We start from the raw sequence: 20,737 nt of genomic DNA, 5'->3' as shown, positions 1-20,737 counted from the left end.
TTAAAATGTATTAGTTACCCCCAGTAACACGAAGTCTGGTTATGCCTTAACTAATTGTTATTCTCTCGGTTAAAATTATTTCTGCATGAAATCTGTCAGTATAACTATTAGTTAACACATAACCAGACTTCGTGTTACTTTTTGTAGAACAAAATTCCTCTTCTCTCTATCTTTAATAAATTTACCAATAATGCAAAATTTTTACTTTTCTGAAACATGTGTTTTCTAAAACATTGTGAAATACTAATCTAAACATTCATCTAAATTCGCACTAAACGAATAACGTATTGTTATTTTTTTAATGAAATTCATAAATATTCAATAATTTGGACAAAACCAATATATTTTATACCTTTGAAACCAGAAATGAAACGTTCAAACCGCAAAATGAAATTTAGAACCATTGGCTCACAGAAGAACAAAATATGTACATTGATTTGCATATATTTTGTTGGTGCAAGACAACAGACTCAGGTTTTTTGTCTCTCGTGTTTAGAAACTTTTGGATTTATAAAAGAAAATATGTAATTGGAAATTGAAGTTTTAAGAAAAAATTATTCCAAAAACCTTGTGAAATAGATTTACTTTTGTAAAATTGTTTTACTTTTGACTCGATTGAAATGTTAGCAAATTGAAGAACATTTTATTATTTTTGAATTTTCAAATAGTATTTCAGAGTTTTCTAATTGTATTTCAGAAATAACCATTTCAATTAGAAATACATATCTAAAATGCAAATGGAAATTTTCGAAACACAATTCGAAAATTCTGAAATACAATTTGAAAATTAGAAATGTCTGAAATATATTTGGAAACTTCTGAAATATAATTGGAATCTTCCGAAATTCAATTAAAAATTTCCTGAAATATAACTCCGAATTTAGAAAAAAAATTAGAAACTTCTGAAATACCACTGGAAATGGTGTTATGTCTGCGTAGAGGTCAGTGTTAGGGATTCAAGTACGAATTATCCAAAAAAACAAAACTTCAATATAATTTGTCCAATTTCGTGCAGTAGTTCTTGTACTAACATTATTTTGTTATCAACATTTTTGTATTTGCCATTTTGCAAAGCTTGTTAAATACTTTTCCAAACAGACATCAAATCGATATTTAGTAATTCTTTATGAGAAATCCGAAATTTTAAAAATATGTCCTTTAAATAGTGAGATTTTCACAATTTTAAATAGTATTAAATTCAAAATATGAGAGAAAAAAACCAAAATATTGAGAATTAGTTAAAAAATACTTTCAATATTTTGTGATGGGGAAAAGCTAAAAAAAAATCTATTTAAATATTAATTCTGATGATTATTTTTATGTTGAAATCGAATAGGATTTTATTTTAACTAAGTAAATATATGTAAGTTATTTTGCATTTTTACTGGAATTCAAGTTGAAAGCAAGTGTAATTCAAGCCTTGAGTTATTGTCAAGCAATTGAATTACAGTTGTATTACACTTTATTTCAATAGCATTCTCCAGTAAAAAGGAAACATAAATTCAAGCCATATGTTTTTTGTTTGAAAAATAAATAAATTTTCAAATATTTTTCATGTTTAAAGTATAATTACATTTGCATTCAAGTCAAATTCCAACAAAATGTTCAAGTGCTTGAATTTTTGGGGCTTTGGTGCTTACTGGGACTATGAATTTTAATAAATAAGTAATAGCCTGAGACATATAATAGACGGAGATATTTGTAATAACTCCAATATTTTTTAACCAATTCTTATTATAAGGTTAATTCAGTGTAGATAAGTTTAATATTGTATGTTGGCAGAAACTGAAAAAAAATCAAATTTATTTATTAATTGGAATTTAACATTTCAAAATTAATGATATAAAATTCAACCTTCCGCAATATTCGTTTTGTCAAAACATATAAGCGAAAGGTTATATTGCAATAACATTTTTGAAAGCCATGATCAAGGGGAAATTTAATTGAATTGCTGTGACACAATATTCCAAGTGACTCAAAAAACTGTCAAGAATTTTTGTTACTTATTCATACACTATGAAATAAGTGATAGTACAAAGGTGTGTAAACCAGAAAACAGGTATGTAAAGTACTTCATATTAGAAGTTTTTAAGACATGCTGTCATCGATACCTTAAATAACTTGGTTTGCCTGGTTTTATTCTACATTTTATGAGATAAAAATGTATATATGTGTTTCGCTTAAATACTTATTTACATATGTTTAAGTAATAAGTAAAAATTATGTATATTTACATAAATTCTTATTAATATGAATCACAATTTCTTGTGAATTTCAAATTAGTAATGTCTGTTATGGAACTATCCTTCGATGGAGTTATTGCTTTTGGCAAGAAAAAGTATATTGAAATGGAAAAAAAAACAAACTTTACAAATGATAAAACAAAAAAACCTAAAAATACAAAATACAGTTTTGAATTGAAAAGTAAAATTGATGTGTATAATGGAAGATAGATAAGATTGCTGAAACATGGTACATTTAATTGCTATTTACTGTTAGTACGATAAGAATTTTAAATAATAAAAAATTTGTGTTTATTACAAAATATATTTATAGGGCCTTTTATTTAGTGGTCCGTTTTAGAAATATTGATTATTTCAAAAACGTCTAGCTGTAATGTGGCCACAAGGATACACAAACGTGGGGATATACAATATAATCAAGTATACTATAAAAGTGATTATGTATAAACGGTTGTTTAAGGATTTTATACAGTTTGTGCTCAGTTTAATTAATTTTGTTATAAATGCTAATTTATTTTTAATTTTTATTTAAAAATATAAACTTAAAGCGTACAATTTTTTTTTTCCATTTGGTCAGATTGATCCGTTATCGAAATTATCTAAATTATCTTTACCTTTTAATCGCAGGCAACGATGGATTCAGAAACGTAATTAAATTGAGTTTTTAGTTTTTGCATCTCATATATCTATAGATTCGTCTACTCCAAATAGATCTACTTAGAAGGAATTAATGGACATTTGATTGTTTAGCGGTTAGAAAAATTTTGAATTTTGGTAAACTTATATCAGATACAAAATAGGTTTAAAACTCAGCTTCATCCATTTGAAAAAGAGGCCAAATGTTTTTTGTAATACTAACTTTTTAAGAGTGAAAACGGGTAAAAACTGTATTTTGGTACTTTTTGACACCAATAAACCAATAACACAGGTCAACAGCAAAAAAAAAGGCTTCACTAACCACTATATAGATTTGATGCATAATAGTTACCTTAGTACAAAAATGGTAAAATTTTTTAATTCTGTGGATAGATTTTTTTTTTAATTTTTTTTTTTAGATGTTTCTCCACATAATCGATTGAACAAAAATTTACATTGGATTTCATAAGTCAAATGTACCTTTTTTGTAGTTTTCAAAACCGATTCCGACCATGATTGGATTCTATGACAACCCCGACTTTATGATAATTCAAAAAGGGTTAAACCGATATTATTGAAGTAAACATAGAAAACTTCAATTTTACATAGCCTATAATCTGTTAATATATTGGATTTTAATGGGCTCAGTAGTTTCGGAGTTATAATAACAAATTGAAGAAAAACATATATTTTTACGTGAAAATAGCAAATTTTTTTGTTTTAAAAAAATCATAAAAAAAAGAAAACGACAGAACTTGTTCAGGTTTATTATTTTGTCGCAAAGTCGCATATAATAGCAATAAAATGAGATATCGAAGATAAAAATCTATTGATTCTTTTCGAATTTATTCACAATTAAGTAAATTCGCTCATTTTCACAAAATTTTCCTTTTTTGTTTGATATACATAAAATTTAATAGTTAATGTTCTTCTTTCGTTAGATTGAATATTGAAAATATTTTCCCCATGCTATGTACAAATTTTCACATATATATTGCGTTTCAATCGGCCCAGTAGTTTCGGATTTATAATAACAAATTCAAGCAACAAAATATATTTTTTACATGAAAATAGCTAATTTTTTTGTTTTAAAAAAATCATGAAAAATCTAAAACGGCAGAAATTGTTTAGATTTATTGCTTTATCGCAAAGCCATATGTAATAGGAACAAAATGAGATATCGATCATAAAAATCGATGGATTACTTTTGAATTTATTCACAATTAAGTGAATTCGGTTATTTTCAGAAAATTGTATTTGCGTACAAGCGTGTACTTGAGTGTACATTTTGCATGGGTTTTGTTTTTGTTAAAATTTTTGTTACAATAACAAAACACATGTAAAATTTACACTCAAAGTACACGATTGTACGCACATATTAAAAAAATTTACCATTTTTTTACAGCTGGAACCACACTACATCTACTACATCAAAATTGTGTAGTGGTTTAAAAAGCCTCCAGAATTTTTTCGATTTCGTTGCCCTGTGTAATCATAGAAATAAAATTTGAATAATATTTTTGGAAATTCAGACCTAAAGTGGTAAATATTGTCTCTATTTTTAGTACTTTTTTTCGTAAAATATTGGTCTCTATAAATTGCCGTATTTAGTTTTGAAATTTATTTGAATTTGTTACCCCAATAAAAAAATCTAGTCACACAAAAATTAACATTACTTTATTAGGAACTCGAGTGCATCGTAGCGCAATATTCCGTTAAATAGTTTAGTACTCTTTTGAGACATATTTTTTTTTAAAAATCAAGTGAATGCAGTTTTATATCTACATATGTCTAAACAAATTTGTTAGAAGGGACAAGAAATTATATTTCGTTTTTGAAAGGACTTTTTTTTGATTTTCTCAAAAAAAGGGTCAAATTGGTCCCAAAAGAGAGGTGCTAGAGGGTTAAGATCTTCCACAAAAATGATTCCCATAAATTTCCACAATATAACTCTGACAATAAGAATTCTCTCACACATTAAATATTTTCATTTATTATAATGCTCCCTTCGATCAAAAAATTTTAAATTTACACAATGTAAAAAAAACTCAGACCAGCTGGACTATAAGTTTTTTCTATAAACATGTTGAGTAGATCACAACATGCACTTTCAGAATTATAGGGTCGCTGTTCTGTTCCAAAAATGCTGTTGGACAGTGTAATTTATGAACATAAAATTAAAGTAAAAATTCTGTGAAGTTATGGACTAAAGTTCTTTTTTTCTCCTTACCATTTGAAGCAGTCTAATACCTATAAATAGATGCATATGACTGAATGTATAATTGTAAATGTTGTGTACTATTTGGTGTTTGCCATTTAAATGCATTAGTAAAACTTGCACAAACCAATCGTCATAATTTAAATTGAAATTAATAAATGTATTTCTTTTTGCTTTTAGAATTTTTTGTCTGCAAACGCACAATGTTGGTGGAATGCACCTTTAACTGCGGCTACACGAGCGCTCAAGTACGCTGGTCATGTAGCGCCAGGAATGCTTTTAGTCAGAGGAGAGCCATGCGCTTTGGAAGTTGTTAGAGGTGCATACGCAAGAAGTGTTCTAAAGCCGCCAGCAACGTATGTCATCAGTTCAGTTGGTGAGTTTGACAACATATAATTATTGTACATACAAAAAATTCTACATATATGAAGCAATATCTAAAAATTCGAAAAGCGAGATTTCGAATTATTTCGGTGGGGCAACGTTAGAACTAGTTAAAATCAAATAAATGTTTGGGGAACCCAGCCTATTTCTATTTTGGTTGCACACGAGTATGTTTGTTAAAACTTGTCAAATTTATTTTGATTTCCTTTGTTATATTTAGTTTTCTTTTAAGTAATTTTTTAAAAAATAAATAAAAATCCTTAAAATTTCGAAAATAGTTTATAAAAAAATTAGCATTTTAGTTAAATACTTCAAAATTACATGTAATGTCACAGCCTACAACAAAATTTGATTCCAAATCAGCGGAAAATCCTCTTGAAGATGATGAATTCTCAGAGTTGACCAAACAAGAAATATGTTACTGGTCCCACAAGCTTCAAATAACACCATCACAGTTGTTTTGCCTAACTAAAGATGAACTGGAAGTGATTATTAAGAGTGCTCTTTGCAGCGAAAAAAATAAAGAAGAGAGCCAAGAATACTATGAGCGTTGGGAGCAATTAAGCAATATGAAAAGAAAATTAATGAAAAAGCAACAAAAGGATCGTTTGAAAGGTGGTGGTGGACCCGATTTATTGGATATTTTGGCACGCGCTGCTAAGGAAATCGAATATATGTATGGATCGCGTTGCGGAAATTTGGAAAAATCTGGTGAAATGACTTATAACAGTTCATTTGATACCACCGACGAGTCACCGTTTTCCTATAGTTTATATAGTGATGAGGAAGCAGAGTATGAAAGCACAGCGGAAGATTATTCCTTCAATATAGATCAGAACCTGGCATCTACACCATATAATGCTTGCCCCAAACGCCAGCTACCCCTAAACAATACTTATAGTGCACCTAATCCAGAAGCAACGTACAATTGTCCGAATTCATCTTTTAAACTATCGGATGTCACACCTCCAGCTGGTATGAGAAGTGGAAAATATTCGTCATACAACCTGGCAGACATTTCACCACCTTCCGGCATGCAGTTGGATATCGATAATATTTCTGGAGTTACACAAACCCCTTCATTTCGCAACTATACGGATTATTCTATACAATATAGTCCAATTGGCACTGAAGAGACGGCCAACAGTATATCGGTGGAAAATTATGATGAAACGTCCGGAAAAGTAACAGCTTCTTCACGTACATTTACTCTGCCGCCTGCCACTACACCAACCAGTGCCCTGGAGTTGTCTAATATTTCTCCTCCCACACTGGCAAGTGGATGTGTACCACGTGCCACAAGAGGAGCATCACTTGCCGATGACCATGACCTGTCAAATATTTCGCAGCCACAGCTAGCATCCGGTTGCATCAGACGTCAGGCAAGAAGTAACGATATATCAAATATTAGTCCACCTGGATTAGCATCAGGTTGCATTAGACGTCAGCCCAGAAGCCAAGATCTATCAAATATTTCTCCTCCTGCTTTAGCATCTGGTTGCCTTAGAAGAAGAAACGATTTATCAAATATTTCACCACCTGCATTAGCTTCTGGTTGTCGCCGAAATGTCCGAAATTCACCATCAGCATCGGAAATTCGTAGACGTAATTTAAAAGCATCACATTGTGATTTATCAAATATAACACAGCCCGCTTTGGCTTCCGGCTGTTATAGACAAAGTTTGCAAAACACAAATAGACAATTACGTGATGTTACATGTGATCGTTACCCTACTGAATGTTCATTTGATATAGAAAATATTTCGGGACCTCAAGCAATGTCAACTGCCCAACGTTGCCCTATGATATCAGCACATAGGGCAAAGACCCCTTTAAGAATAAAACCAAATCGTCCCTATCGACCACGCAGAATTTGTGAAGAGGAATAACAAAATTTTAGAAATTTTAAATTTTATTGTTAATAAATTTACAAAGTATGACTAAATTAGTAGTGTAGATTTTAGTTATTACGTTTTATGTTCTCGTTTATTTGTATAATAAAATAGTTTTTTAACAACATTTTCATATTTTGAATTTACTTAAAGTGAATGTATGTTGTGTATTTTTGAATTTAAGGTGACATTGACGATTGTATTGTGACACCAATTATGCAAGGCCAGTTTACTCCATTACCTGAGGCTCTTTGTGATGTCATTATGGATCTGACAGCTGAAGGTCATTCAGCAACTATAGAAAATATTCGCACAAGAATCGAAGTGCGCTTTCCTCACATGACTCCACCCTCAATTGAAGTTATTTATGATTCTTTGGCACAATTGATGCAGGAACAAAAAATCTATCAAACATCAAAAGGTTACTTCATTCTAACTCCAGAGTAAGTTCGCATTCAACATATAAACATGTAGTAATAAAATACTAAGATTTAAAATTTATTTATACAGACGACGGCGCAGTCGTTCACGTCCACGTAGTCATCATAATGGTTATATGGATTTAGATGAATCAACTGATAGTGTTCCACATGAACCTCGCACCATGTTGATGACTAATGCCGAAGCTTTGCACTCGTTATATGGTGAGATTTCAACGGAACGAGATGGAGATTTGACGCATCAATGCATTCAAACGAATTTAGCCGATGTTATATGCGGTGGTATGTTTCATTCTTCCTTTTTACTTTGCATAACGAAAACAGAATTTTAAATGTTTGTTTCTTTTTTTTTGGATATTCTTTAAAGGCAATTCAAATGACAAAATTCTTTATCCACGAACATCGAAACGAAGAAGTTCTTCTTTTCCCACACCACGCAGTTTAGAGAGAAGACACAGTTTACGGCTCTTTGGATCTTCGAAACGTTTACAAAGATGTGCCTCAACAAGGAGCCTGTCGAAAACATATGCACAAACCCTTAATACGGATAGTAGCAGTTCGGAATACCAAAGCACAGATTCTTCATCACCAAGTAAGATTTAAAAAATTAATTCATAGAATATTATACCCTTTATTTTCATTTCTACAACATTCATTTGCGAAGCTATAAATTATATATATATAGGATCCTTTGTCCTACGGATAGTTGATTTCAATATTTCTATCTTAAGGATCAAAATGAAATCTAGACATAAGTTCAAAAATCAGTCCCTAAATGGTTGATATATGAGCTAAAACCTTCTTTCTTCACTAACATTTTGAATGGCCAAAATAACCCTCTTCTTCCCATATTTGTTTCACATTCGTGTAAAATTGCAATTTTTGGACATGACTTTTTTTATTACTTCGTCTTACTTTAATTCCCGGGATTTCGACTAATGCCCGTAACACCAACAAATAGATATCTACGATACAAAATATCCAGGAGATAAATTCACCTAAAAGTTAACTTGACATCAATTTCAAATCAATATCTACGGGTAAAAATTGCCAAATATTTTTACTCCATAAATAACTAAGCATTGATATAGATCGTCCCCTCAATAAAACAATGGTGTATAAGCACATACACCATTATTTTTTTATTGCATAATAAGAATCTACATAACGGATTATATATGTAGTCAAAATTGGGTGAAATTCTACTTCCACAAAGTGGGTCAAAAGATCAATTGAAATATTACTTTTGTTCTAGATGTCTACTAACACAAAAATTTTAAACTCAATGATTTCGAAATGGCAAACAAATTATACGCTATTGTTATATTAAGGGGACGAGTTGTTGTTACGTTTTTACCTTTAGAAACGGTGGTTTATTTCCTTAAAATAAAACGTAATCTTGTAATTGCAAATAAATCGATCAGTAGTTTAAAATTTGTAACAACTCTTTAAATTTACACAATAATTTAAGTACTCACTCCACATTTTTTCAACCTCTGGTTATGGTTTTTTGTAACGATATATTTCCAATTAATATGATTTTTGTATAAGAACCGTTAGAATATCGTCACGATAAAAAATAACCAAAGACTGAGAAAATGGAGGACTGTCTTTGAATACACACACTTTAAAAATAGAAACTAACAGCACTGCAGCTTGCTGTTACTATTTATATACACAGTGCCATCTTCTAGTAGGTTCATCAATTATCTAACGGATAAAACTATTCTATTTCTAGAGCTTTTATTGTATGATAGCAGCTTCAACAGTTAATATTGTTATACTTATAAACAATGTTAATAACAGTTAGGTATCAATATTGTTTCGAGCACTGGAAAGGTTTATAAACATGATGAACCTTGCAAGCAGTCGTTAAAAACCGTAATATTTGTCAAAATTACGGGCATTAATATTTAATTAACCCAAAATTCAAATACGCTTTTATAAAAGGTTACACGATTTTTGGTTTTATTTCATTATATAAAAGGGAGTTTCGATCCGATGATAGTAATATTATAGACTTCTTAATCCTAATACAGTTATTATGAAATCTTAAAAGAACAAACAAATAATTAGCGCACAGTGGTTAGGTTTCAATAAGAGCCAGCATCTATAGATGGCCCATTATGATTCCATTTCCTTCTTTTCCACTCCTAATGTTTAGCTATTTTCCTTATATTCTCATGTACTGTCTATCCATTTCATTTCGGAAATATCATCCAATATACTATATCGTCTATTTGATAACTCAGGACATTCACATAAAAATTGGTAGCAGTTCTCGGCAGCTTCCACTGTCCATCTACACATATCATCCTCAATAATTTATAATCATTCTCAGTTGCACTTAGGGTTGACTGATAACAAAAGTCAAATAACTGGACCATAAGAAAAATTTACCTGGATTTTTAAAAAGTAACTGGACAAATTAAAAAAGCACTTATAGTTCAAAAAAGTTAAATTTAAATTAAGTTTTTTTTTACAAAAATAAATAAAAAATAAAGAAACGTTAAATTCAGTCCTACATACATATTGTCACCTAAAGTGCAAAACAACGTATCATCATAAAAGAAAAGTGTACTTTTTTATAGATTATATTTCTAGTTTTATTGTAATCAATATCACAAGTGGGAGAATCCATATCAAAATAGACAGTAATTTCAAAATAGACAGCAATTTTTGGATTTGACATCTTCGATTTTAATCAAAATTACCACACATATTAAGGTTCCAAAGGGTTCCTCAAATCAATTACCCGAAACCCTTTCCACTTCAAAAATATCACGATTTTAAAATTTAAAAATACTCAAAGTCCAACATAATTTTTGATTCCATTTTAAATGGAAAGATATTGTCCTTAAAATTGTGTAAATAAAATTGTTTACTTCCAAAAGGTTAAAGGTCAATTTTCGGATTAATGTAAGAAATATCAAAGATCGCAGTGTTAAAAATTCAAAATAAAAAAACATGACTAAGGATATATTAATTGGTCGGTTGCTCGCTAGGTACTAATCACTGTAAGGGAAAAATACAACTGACTATACATTTGCAATTACAATTGTATAACTGTACAAAATTTTTCTGTACAAAATTTTAATTAATAAAAAAAAATATTTTGCAAAATGAAAGAAATTATTTTTAACTGGACAAATTGTGTTTTAGCTGGAAACTGGACAATCCAGGCCGTCTGGTAACCATAGTTGCACTCTACTCATGTCTAAAAGCCATTCTCTACTATTGTCCAAATCTTTCCCACGATTGATTTCCGAAATATTTTGATTCTGCTACTCTGTCCAGCATTCGGTATTGTTTTATAGTTTTTTTTTTTAACAAAATTCCTTTAAAAGTATCACAAAAACACGGTAATATTTAAAAATATTTAAAACAAAATCGAGGGAATTTCTAAATCCCTCGATGTATACGAAAACCAAAAAAATCGTACTGGGAAAAGCGTTTAAAACTTGAATATTTTCCATAGGGCACTGCTACATGTTCAATATACATATATTGTGATATTTGGATCGAGATCCATTGTAATGGGTCACGCAAAATTAGGTTATTCTGCGATTTGAATCGCGATCCATCAATAATGCATGCTACACGTTCAATAAATATCGAGATATTGGATCGCGGTCAATATATATTAAACGTGTAGCAGTGTCCATAGAATTCTATTTTAACGTTTGTCGTTTCGTTTTATAAAATGAGGCCCTTAATTTCCAACAAAATAAACTAAATAACAAATTAATTCATTTTTTACTAAATATTCATGATAATAATTTTTATTTTTTTCAGAAAAAGGATCTTTGCTATCACGTCTATTTCGTCGCAGTGGGCGAAATAAGGCGCGACAACTTGAAACGTATTCCGGCCAATTTCCACCAGCAGAATGGTTTAACTCCAAAGCCGTTCATTTACACAGTGTGGGCACACAGACACAAGATCATGTAAGCTCTAAACCTAACCCATTCCTAATGAAAATGTAATAATAATTTCCGATGTTACAGGATATGCCAACCATACACACACTATCGAATTCTACTTTTTACGATGGTTCCGAATTGAGTCAACGCTCACTAACGCTGCCACGACGACATCATCGTCGTAACTTATCCAGTGAATCAACATTTCTAATATCGTCACGTGATTGCTCGCCAATACGACGACGTTCACCCGCTTATTGCAGCAGTTCTTTGCCCAGATCCACACAATCAATACCGGCCTCTGCGAACACCAACGGTACAACAGTTGCGGTCACAAAAGCCAATCAATCTTCGGCCACATTGTCGGCACGCACAAGTACACCCTACAAAAGTTCACAAAAGTCTATACAAAGTGGTACGGTGGCACGACACATGCTGGAGCACTCACCCTCGCGCAGTGCAAATTCTTCGCAAAAGTCATCAAATTCGGGAGGGAGAAGTCAGGAAACTAGAAATGATTATCGCATGTGGCAAAGTGGTCCCTCCAGTTTAGAGTCGGGTAAAACCTCACTATATCCATCAGGTCCTTCCAGTATTGACAGTGGTAAAGTATCTTATAACCGGACCAGCGGTCATTCTAGTCTTGAATCACAACGTTCAACAAGCTCAACGGTTATACAACCCAGATCTATTATTATGCTTAATGGCTCACCAAGAGGTACACCCAGACATCAAATATTAAGAGCTAGAAATGCTGAGCAAGTCATGCGTAATCAGTCTTCCACTACATCCAGCACTTCATTTTCATTGCCCACAAATGAAAACAGACCCTCAAATAGTAGAGATACCTCTAATAACGAGAACTCGGAAAATTCTCCAGCAATTACCAACTCTACTTCAAATAATTCCATAACACTTAAACTAACCACCTCCAATGATGGCCAACACAATCTGCCAAATACAAAAATTGTGGTGCAAAACACTCCAGCCCACAGTGTCATCACTTTTGAAAATAGCAAATTAACGGAAAATTCAAATGTTTTCATAATCAACAATGAGACCACAACCAATGAAAGAGGAGAAATTATAAGAAAAACCTTGTCTAAACAACATATGCCGGCAATGCAGCAGCCCCTAAACGATAGACATGAGAAAAGCAATCAGCAGTCACCAGATACTATAAGCGAACAGAAGTCATCGGAAAATGGCTCCTGTCGAGAATCTGATGCAGACACTTTGTCGTACATGAGCACACTATCTGGAGACAAGTCTAATGACTTGCCAAACGAATTGCCAAAGTTTTCCAAAAATATTTATAACGATAATTCTACCACCATGAACAACAGCCGGAATCTGGGTTTACCCCTTCTGCCCCCCACTAATACTGGTCATTTAATTTATAAAAATAATGTGCTCAAGAACTGTGAGTCACCAGCTCAGTCACCAAGTGAGGAAAAATGTCTACCAATGGTAGAATTAAACAAACCAAATTCTGATATCACTGGTTCCGTAGGCAATTTACGATTTTATGAAAAAAGCTCCAAGGACTGTTTGGCCAAGGCCATCAATTCTAATTGTGAGTTAAATAACTTACGCTATGAATCTTCCACGCTTCTGGCAAAAAATGATAATCTCAATTCCAATACATCATTGAGTGGCGGCAGTTTGGTGCAAATACTGCAAAAGAATAGCATTTCGTTAGGCAGTGAACCAAATTTGGCGCAAAAAGATACCAATTGCACCACATCCACAGACAAATCAATACGAAAAGATTCACTCGATCGTCGTCTAAGCCTTTCCAAAGATCACTCCGAGGCCGAGGATCTCTTCAACTTTCCCAGCCTCACGGACTTGTCTTTCAATTTCACCTCATTGGCGGCACAAAAAATATTACAGGGTGTCAGCTTAAATAGCATTGATACATTAATGGAATTGAATATGGCTGCTGCAGCTGCTGCGGCGGCTGCCAACACCACAAATGCGTCAGCAATGGAAAAACCACAAAATAATCAACCCACATCCATGTGTACAGATTTTGGTCTAGTTTAGCTTTAAAATACAACAATGTAGAGAGTGTGTGGTGGCACGGCACACAAGAATGAATTAATAATGAGTGCATATTCAAGCGAAATAATTAAATACACTAGATTTTAGTCAATGACCAATGTGAGTAATACAAGTAGATATACAAACATAAATATATATATAGATACAACATACCTACATTGAAGTACATAAGTTAAAATGCATGTTTATAAATTCAATTTTGGCACATTTACGTTGAAAATATATATGAAAGTATTCCTAAACTCTATAACCATAGTATTTATGTTAAATAAGGCGTAATATTAATGTGTTACCAAACATAGAAATCCCCTTTAAATGGGATCTTAAGACAAAAAACCCCTTAAATATTAAACATGTAAATTATGTAATTGAAAACGTTATACCAATCAGCATTTAGTATTCTATATCATAGCACTCATTAAACAATAACTGCTTCCCTAATGTTAAACAGAAAAATCCTCAAATAAAACCAGCAATTAATTAATCAGTATCTGTTGAAAATTGAATTTCTCTATATTCAATCCGGTACTACTTTTACCCCAATTGAGGTTTAGAAATTTGGCCAGTAAACATATTTGTGGTTCAAGCATCAATATTAAAATTGTAATATTAAAATATCAGTGCCAAAATATATATGTTAAATAAAACAAAATAAATAAATAAATTAGTTTAATATGATTGCAATAGTTCCACATTTTAGTCAGTCACCCACTCTAATATCTATTATTTGAGTTATAAGAAATACTGGATACAATTTACAATGTGGTTACATTTGACTCAGGAAAGTAATAGGTTTCTATTACTTTACAATAAATACAAAAATTCAAAATTAAACCTGCATTTAAACTAAAATATTCACATTAAAACTTAAGTGGAATCACATTTATAAAGGAAAACTAAACTTTAATGCCAGTTGTAGAAATAAATCCAACAAATAGAAGGTCCCATATAAATATATATTGCCCTATAGATTTTATATTAAATTTTGTATATAAATTAATTAATTAATAATGTATAGTATATATATTATAATACACAAATAATTTAAGTATGTAGTTTTACGCAACATGTAATGAACAATAATAAAATAATAATGAAAAAATTATAAATCTAAATTCTTATATGGCATTTTTATTCTAAAAGAATATTGTTAGGAAATTGTGCTAGAATTCAAATGTAACGATTTTAACGGCTGATTTAAAAGTAGCAGAATGCTTTCAAATAACAGTGCTGTAATAGCAAACTGTAACATATCTGTGGGCATTATTAACATTGCATAAAAGTTTTCAGTTGACCATTGATCGTAAGTTGGCAACGCTGTTTACTGCGACCGTATATTCGAATTCGAATATTCAACTAAAGAATATTGTAGAAACTACACCACAGATGGCGTATGTATTAAAAACCTCTAGACAGTTAAAGAGAAATCTAGAGTGCAGATGGCAGTGTTATAAAAAAGTGGCAGAGGTTGCAGTCGTTAGTCAGTTTATCAGAGACGCTATTCGAATAAACATCAACTGATTGCCTTAAAGTGTGCTATATTTTTCAAGTGAATTCGGGTACATTATAAAGTGTCTGTATTTCTGAGAATTTATAAACGTGTATAAAAAAAAACATTGAGTGACTATTTAATTCTGTTGTTGTACATTTTTAAATAAATAAAGAGTTGTTACAATTTTCAAACTACTAAACGGCTTTTATTTGAAATCAAAAGTATCCGGTTTATTTAAAGGAAATAAACCAAACGTTTTGAAAAGGTTAAAACGTAACAATATTTTCCGCTTTTCTTACTATAGCTGGATGATTCTTAACAACTCCAATATTATTTTCATCGGCTTTTGAAGAAGCCGCTAAATTAGTGGCCCCGTTGGCTTGCAGAATACCATGTCTCTCCTTTTTACAATAACAGCATATTGCGTTCACTGGTTTTCTCTACATTGATATCATCCCAGGCATCAGCCATATTTCAAAGGATTCTTTATTAAAAAATCCTTTAGGGCCAGTATTACAATTTGCCTTCATAGTTGAAGTTAACTTTAAGGTTACTTTTTTCTATTGCTTAAAGTTACCATTAACTATAAAGGCAAGTTGTAATAATGGCCCTTACATTAAGGATTCTTTATTTAAAAAAAATTCTTTCATGTTTTCACAAAATTGCAGAATTATAAAAATAAACTCATAAAAACTACCTTATGCCGCTCTTTTTTTTGTTGAATAACGTCAAAGTCGTGTTAATAGAAAATAATAAAAAAGAAAATTGTTGAATATATAATTAATTTGGCAACTTTATACTCCTGCTCCGGGTCACGCGGCTGACGCGGTTGTGCTGATGTCAGCCGCGGTGTTGCCATTACAAGTAGGTTTTAATTAAAAAACTCCTATCTGGTTGTTAACCTGAATAATGAATTGAAAGCATTGCTATTTGTGGTGAAAAATAACTCTCCACTGTGTTGAGGCAAATTCATTGGTGAATTCACTTAGTACAGGTCTACAAATGGTGAGTTTAGCTGGCTAAAAATATTTTATAAACAACTAAATGGAACTTCGCTAGTATTGTTGCCAGATGTGTCAAATCCATTGATAAACACTTTAGGGAGTTTTAAGCTATAAATTAAGGGACATTATTTTAAAAAATTTTTATTGAAATGTATAATCAGAAATAATAACTAAAACAAAAGAATTAAAAAATGGAAATTATACAAATCATTGAAGAAATTTTTTTATTTATGGCCTAAATTTGTAAGAAAAAATCGTTTTTTATAATTTAATTTAGTTGGTAGTAAACTGACATAATAACAATGTTTTCAAACATGGTACCACATAAAAAATTAGCTCGAAATGCAAATATCGTCTCCAAATATAAAATACCACACAGAAAAGATAGATACAAAATGAAGCCATTTGTGTCAAATTGCTCTATAAGACGTGCCAAAATGGAACCAATAGTGCCAAAATTACTATTCAGACAGTAAAAAGGATTTAAGTACCTTTTGGACAATATTTTTGTTTAATTTGGTAACAACTAATGTAAACCAAATATGAATTCCATAGGAAATTAATTTTAAATAGATTTGCTGTGGCATATAATTTAATAATCTTAATTTTAGAGCTTAATTTTGAACGTATATGATTTTTATATATTTTTTAATCTTTAAGCTATGACTTTCCTTTAAAATTAAAAAAATTTGATGATTCATAATACACCAATATATCTGCTATATACCCGATTCGGTTGCTAGTTAAAATCGGATTACTAAGTCATTATAATATACACATCTAATGATAGATATTTCAAAGACCTTCGTATATAAAGACCTACAATGGGTCAAAATCGGGATAAATATTTTTTAAACTGAATTTTTGTCATACAATTTTTTCACTAATTTTAGAAAATACCAATTTTTGGTCGGAAATATCAATGATCACAGATTATTTACTAAATTAAACGCTTTAGAACAGAGTTATTAACGATTTTATATATTTTGAGTTATTCATAGAAAATATGAATTTTTGATAGGAAATATGAGTGATCACAGATCGACCTCCTTTTCTCAATTAAACACTTTATAACAAAGTTATTAACGATTTTATATATTCTGAGTTTTTCATTGAATTTATGAACTTTTGGTCCGAAATATGAGTGATCACAGATCAACCTCCTTTTCCCAATTAAACGCTTTATAACAAAGTTATTAAAGATTTTATATATTTTGAGTTTTTCATAGAAAATACCGATTATTGGTCAGAAATATAAGTGATTACAGATCGAGCTTATTTTCTCATTAACGATTTTATATATTTTGAGTTTTTCAAAAAAAAAATTCGTAACTGGTTCATTATAAAATGAAAACCGGTTTTCTAAATATCTGTTTAATACTCTAGTAGTAATGCTGCGGCATTTTTAATTTACTGACATAGTAACGATGTAGTTAAACAGAGTCTCTGGCGGGAATCGAACTCAAGACCCTTACAAAAGCGTAAGGCGGAACGTGTTTTTCCGCTTATAAAAGCGTCAACGCTACGTCAAACAACAAAAACAAAGTTATCAAAAAATAAATATAAACAATAAAGTAAATTAAAATATAGGTATTCCTGATTTTTGTTTTGTGATTTGTAAACAAAAATTTTATAAAATAACTAAATATTAAAGTTTAAAAAATGAGTTTCTTGTTTATTTGTTTTTCCTTTTGTATGTATGTGTTAACATTTATTGTGTTTTGCAACTAACTTCACTATTAAACGCTCTGTCAAAATCGGATTTTCCAATTGCAAAGCGTTGCCGCCCCGTTATTTCGGTATGCTGCATACAAATTGTATGGGCATGAGAAATTTTGACAACTTGAAAACGCTTGCCGCTTTTGTTTAGGTATGCTTGTTAGAATTATAGGCTAGCTACTGCCAGTTGCCTCAGATCACTTCGAAACTTTGATCGTCAATGGAGGAATAGCTGAACTTTTAGAAAATTATCTTTGGTGGTATGAGTATTGAGTAGGAATATTGCGAATGTCAGTTTAGCGAATGCGAAAGGGAACAATAAAAATAATTTTTTGCGAATGCGATTGCAAATAGTTAAATTCAACATCAAAAAGGAAATATACAATTTACATTAAGGAAAACAAATTAATGACACAGTAAATTATAGTTAAAATCTGTGAAATTCACTCGTAATGTATGTGTATGTTTTATCAATTATAATGATGACCCTTTTTTTACTCTAATCAACACATATTTATTTCGTTATAACTCAATGTGCTTAACTTAAATGATAAACATCTTTGGAATACATATGCACACTCTGGAATTGTTTACTAATTTCAAAAATAAAACAAAATATACTTGTATCAAAGTAATCAACACTTTTCTGTAAATATTTACTTGTTAATATACTCAAATCCTTGCAAATACATGTGTGTAGGTAAATCAATTTCTATTCCATGTATGAAAATACAAAATTATTTCAATCACGTCCACTTTCACAAAACTAACAACTGTGGACATCTTGCTGAGGTTACTAATTTTCATATGTCCTTCGATTGACAAGAGTTGACAAACAGTTTAACGCTTCAGCACGTTTTCAATTTAATTTTCGAGACACTTTTGGCCCAACAATGTCATATTAACAGATGTATTTATGTATGTATGCTGGCATGTAAGTGAATCTATGAATGGATGGATGTATCTTTTAATGTACATATTTACACATTAAATTTACTTGTATTATCTACTTATAAGTAGGTAGGTATGTATGTATGACTGGATGTATGCTTTGTGTGTCTGTAAGTATTTTAAGTTTGTGTGGAGGCGTTAAAGCGTTTCTAACCTAATTCAAAACTTGTAAATAAGTAAAACAATAGAAATTATATTTTGTTGTGTTTTCAATAACGATAGTGTAAGGAGTTGTGGCAAGATAAAAGAGCTTCTTGAAGAATTTCTCAAGTTCAGAAATTTGAAGGAACTTAATTAAATATTAAAGCTATAAATAATAAAGCTAGTAATATATGGTTTAATATGAAAAATACAAAATTTGTTTTACAAACCTTTAATAAAACTACACATATAGATTATCTCATATTATCTTCCATGCATTTTTGAATTATTCAATATTTTATACAATTTATGTCTAATTTATATTTTCCACTAAACAAATAAATGGATTCAAAATCAAAAATTGTCTACTCCTTTCTTAATTCAACGCTTTATAACAAAGTTATTAACGATTTTATATATTTTGAGTTTTTCATAGAGAATATGAATTTTTGGTCTGAAATATGAGTGATCACAAATCAGCCTTCTTTTCTTAATTAAACGCTTTATAACAGAGTTATTAACGATTTTATATATTTTGAGTTTTTCATAGAAAATATGAATTTTTGGTTTGAAATTTAAGTGATCACAGATCGACCTCCTTTTCTCAATTAAACGCTTTATAACAGAGTTATTAACGATTTTATATATTTTGAGTTTTTCATAGAAAATATGAATTTTTGGTCTAAAAAATAAGTGATCACAGATCGACCTCCTTTTCTCAATTAAACGCTTTATAACAAAGTTATTAACGATTTTATATATTTTGAGTTTTTCATAGAAAATATGAATTTTTGGTCTGAAATATGAGTGATCACAGATCGGCCTCCTTTTCTCAATTAAACGCTTTATAACAGAGTTATTAACGATTTTATATATTTTGAGTTTTTCATAGAAAATATGAATTTTTGGTCTAAAAAATAAGTGATCACAGATCGACCTCCTTTTCTCAATTAAACGCTTTAGAACAAAGTTATTAACGATTTTATATATTTTGAGTTTTTCATAGAAAATATGAATTTTTGGTCGGAAATATGAGTGATCACAGATCGGCCTCCTTTTCTCAATTAAACGCTTTATAACAGAGTTATTAACGATTTTATATATTTTGAGTTTTTCATATAAAATATGAATTTTTGGTATGAAATATAAGTGATCACAGATCAACCTCCTTTTCTCAATTAAACGGTTTATAACAGAGTTATTAACGATTTTATATATTTTGAGTTTTTAATAAAAAATACAGATTTTTGGTTAGAAATATGAGTGATCACAGATCGGCCTCCTTTTCTCAATTAAACGCTTTATAACAAAGTTATTAACGATTTTATATATTTTGAGATTTTTAAAAAAAATACAGATTTTTGGTCTTAAATATAAGTGATCACAGATCGACCTCCTTTTCTCAATTAAACGCTTTATAAAAAAGTTATTAACGATTTTATATATTTTGAGTTTTTCATAGAAAATATGAATTTTTGGTTAGAAATATGAGTGATCACAGATCGACCTCCTTTTCTCAATTAAACGCTTTATAACAAAGTTATTAACGATTTTATATATTTTGAGTTTTTCATAAAAAATACAGATTTTTGGTCTGAAATATGAGTGATCACAGATCGACCTCCTT

General features: G+C 30.4%; 2 protein-coding genes across 2 annotated transcripts in view; both read left to right on the top strand.

Moving 5' to 3' along the window:
• knockout (Stork-head domain-containing protein knockout) overlaps positions 1-14,918 on the top strand; it is a 90,068-nt gene extending 75,150 nt beyond the window's left edge. Inside the window, exons 3-8 of the mRNA XM_065504070.1 lie at positions 5,278-5,473; positions 7,558-7,816; positions 7,884-8,095; positions 8,181-8,405; positions 11,609-11,760; positions 11,821-14,918. Of these exons, the coding sequence (XP_065360142.1) occupies positions 5,278-5,473; positions 7,558-7,816; positions 7,884-8,095; positions 8,181-8,405; positions 11,609-11,760; positions 11,821-13,785 (3,009 nt within the window). The 3' untranslated portion in view covers positions 13,786-14,918. The remainder of the gene's footprint in view (positions 1-5,277; positions 5,474-7,557; positions 7,817-7,883; positions 8,096-8,180; positions 8,406-11,608; positions 11,761-11,820) is intronic.
• On the top strand, positions 5,675-7,490 carry LOC135955090 (uncharacterized). The gene has a single exon (XM_065505387.1). The coding sequence runs from the start codon at positions 5,808-5,810 to the stop codon at positions 7,368-7,370; it is 1,563 nt and encodes a 520-aa protein (XP_065361459.1). The 5' UTR covers positions 5,675-5,807; the 3' UTR covers positions 7,371-7,490.
• Positions 14,919-20,737: the final 5,819 nt, after the last annotated feature.

The sequence above is a fragment of the Calliphora vicina genome, chromosome 3 (assembly GCF_958450345.1).
Source record: "Calliphora vicina chromosome 3, idCalVici1.1, whole genome shotgun sequence".
Classification (NCBI taxonomy): domain Eukaryota; kingdom Metazoa; phylum Arthropoda; class Insecta; order Diptera; family Calliphoridae; genus Calliphora; species Calliphora vicina.
This window is presented reverse-complemented; position numbering and strand designations above follow the sequence as displayed.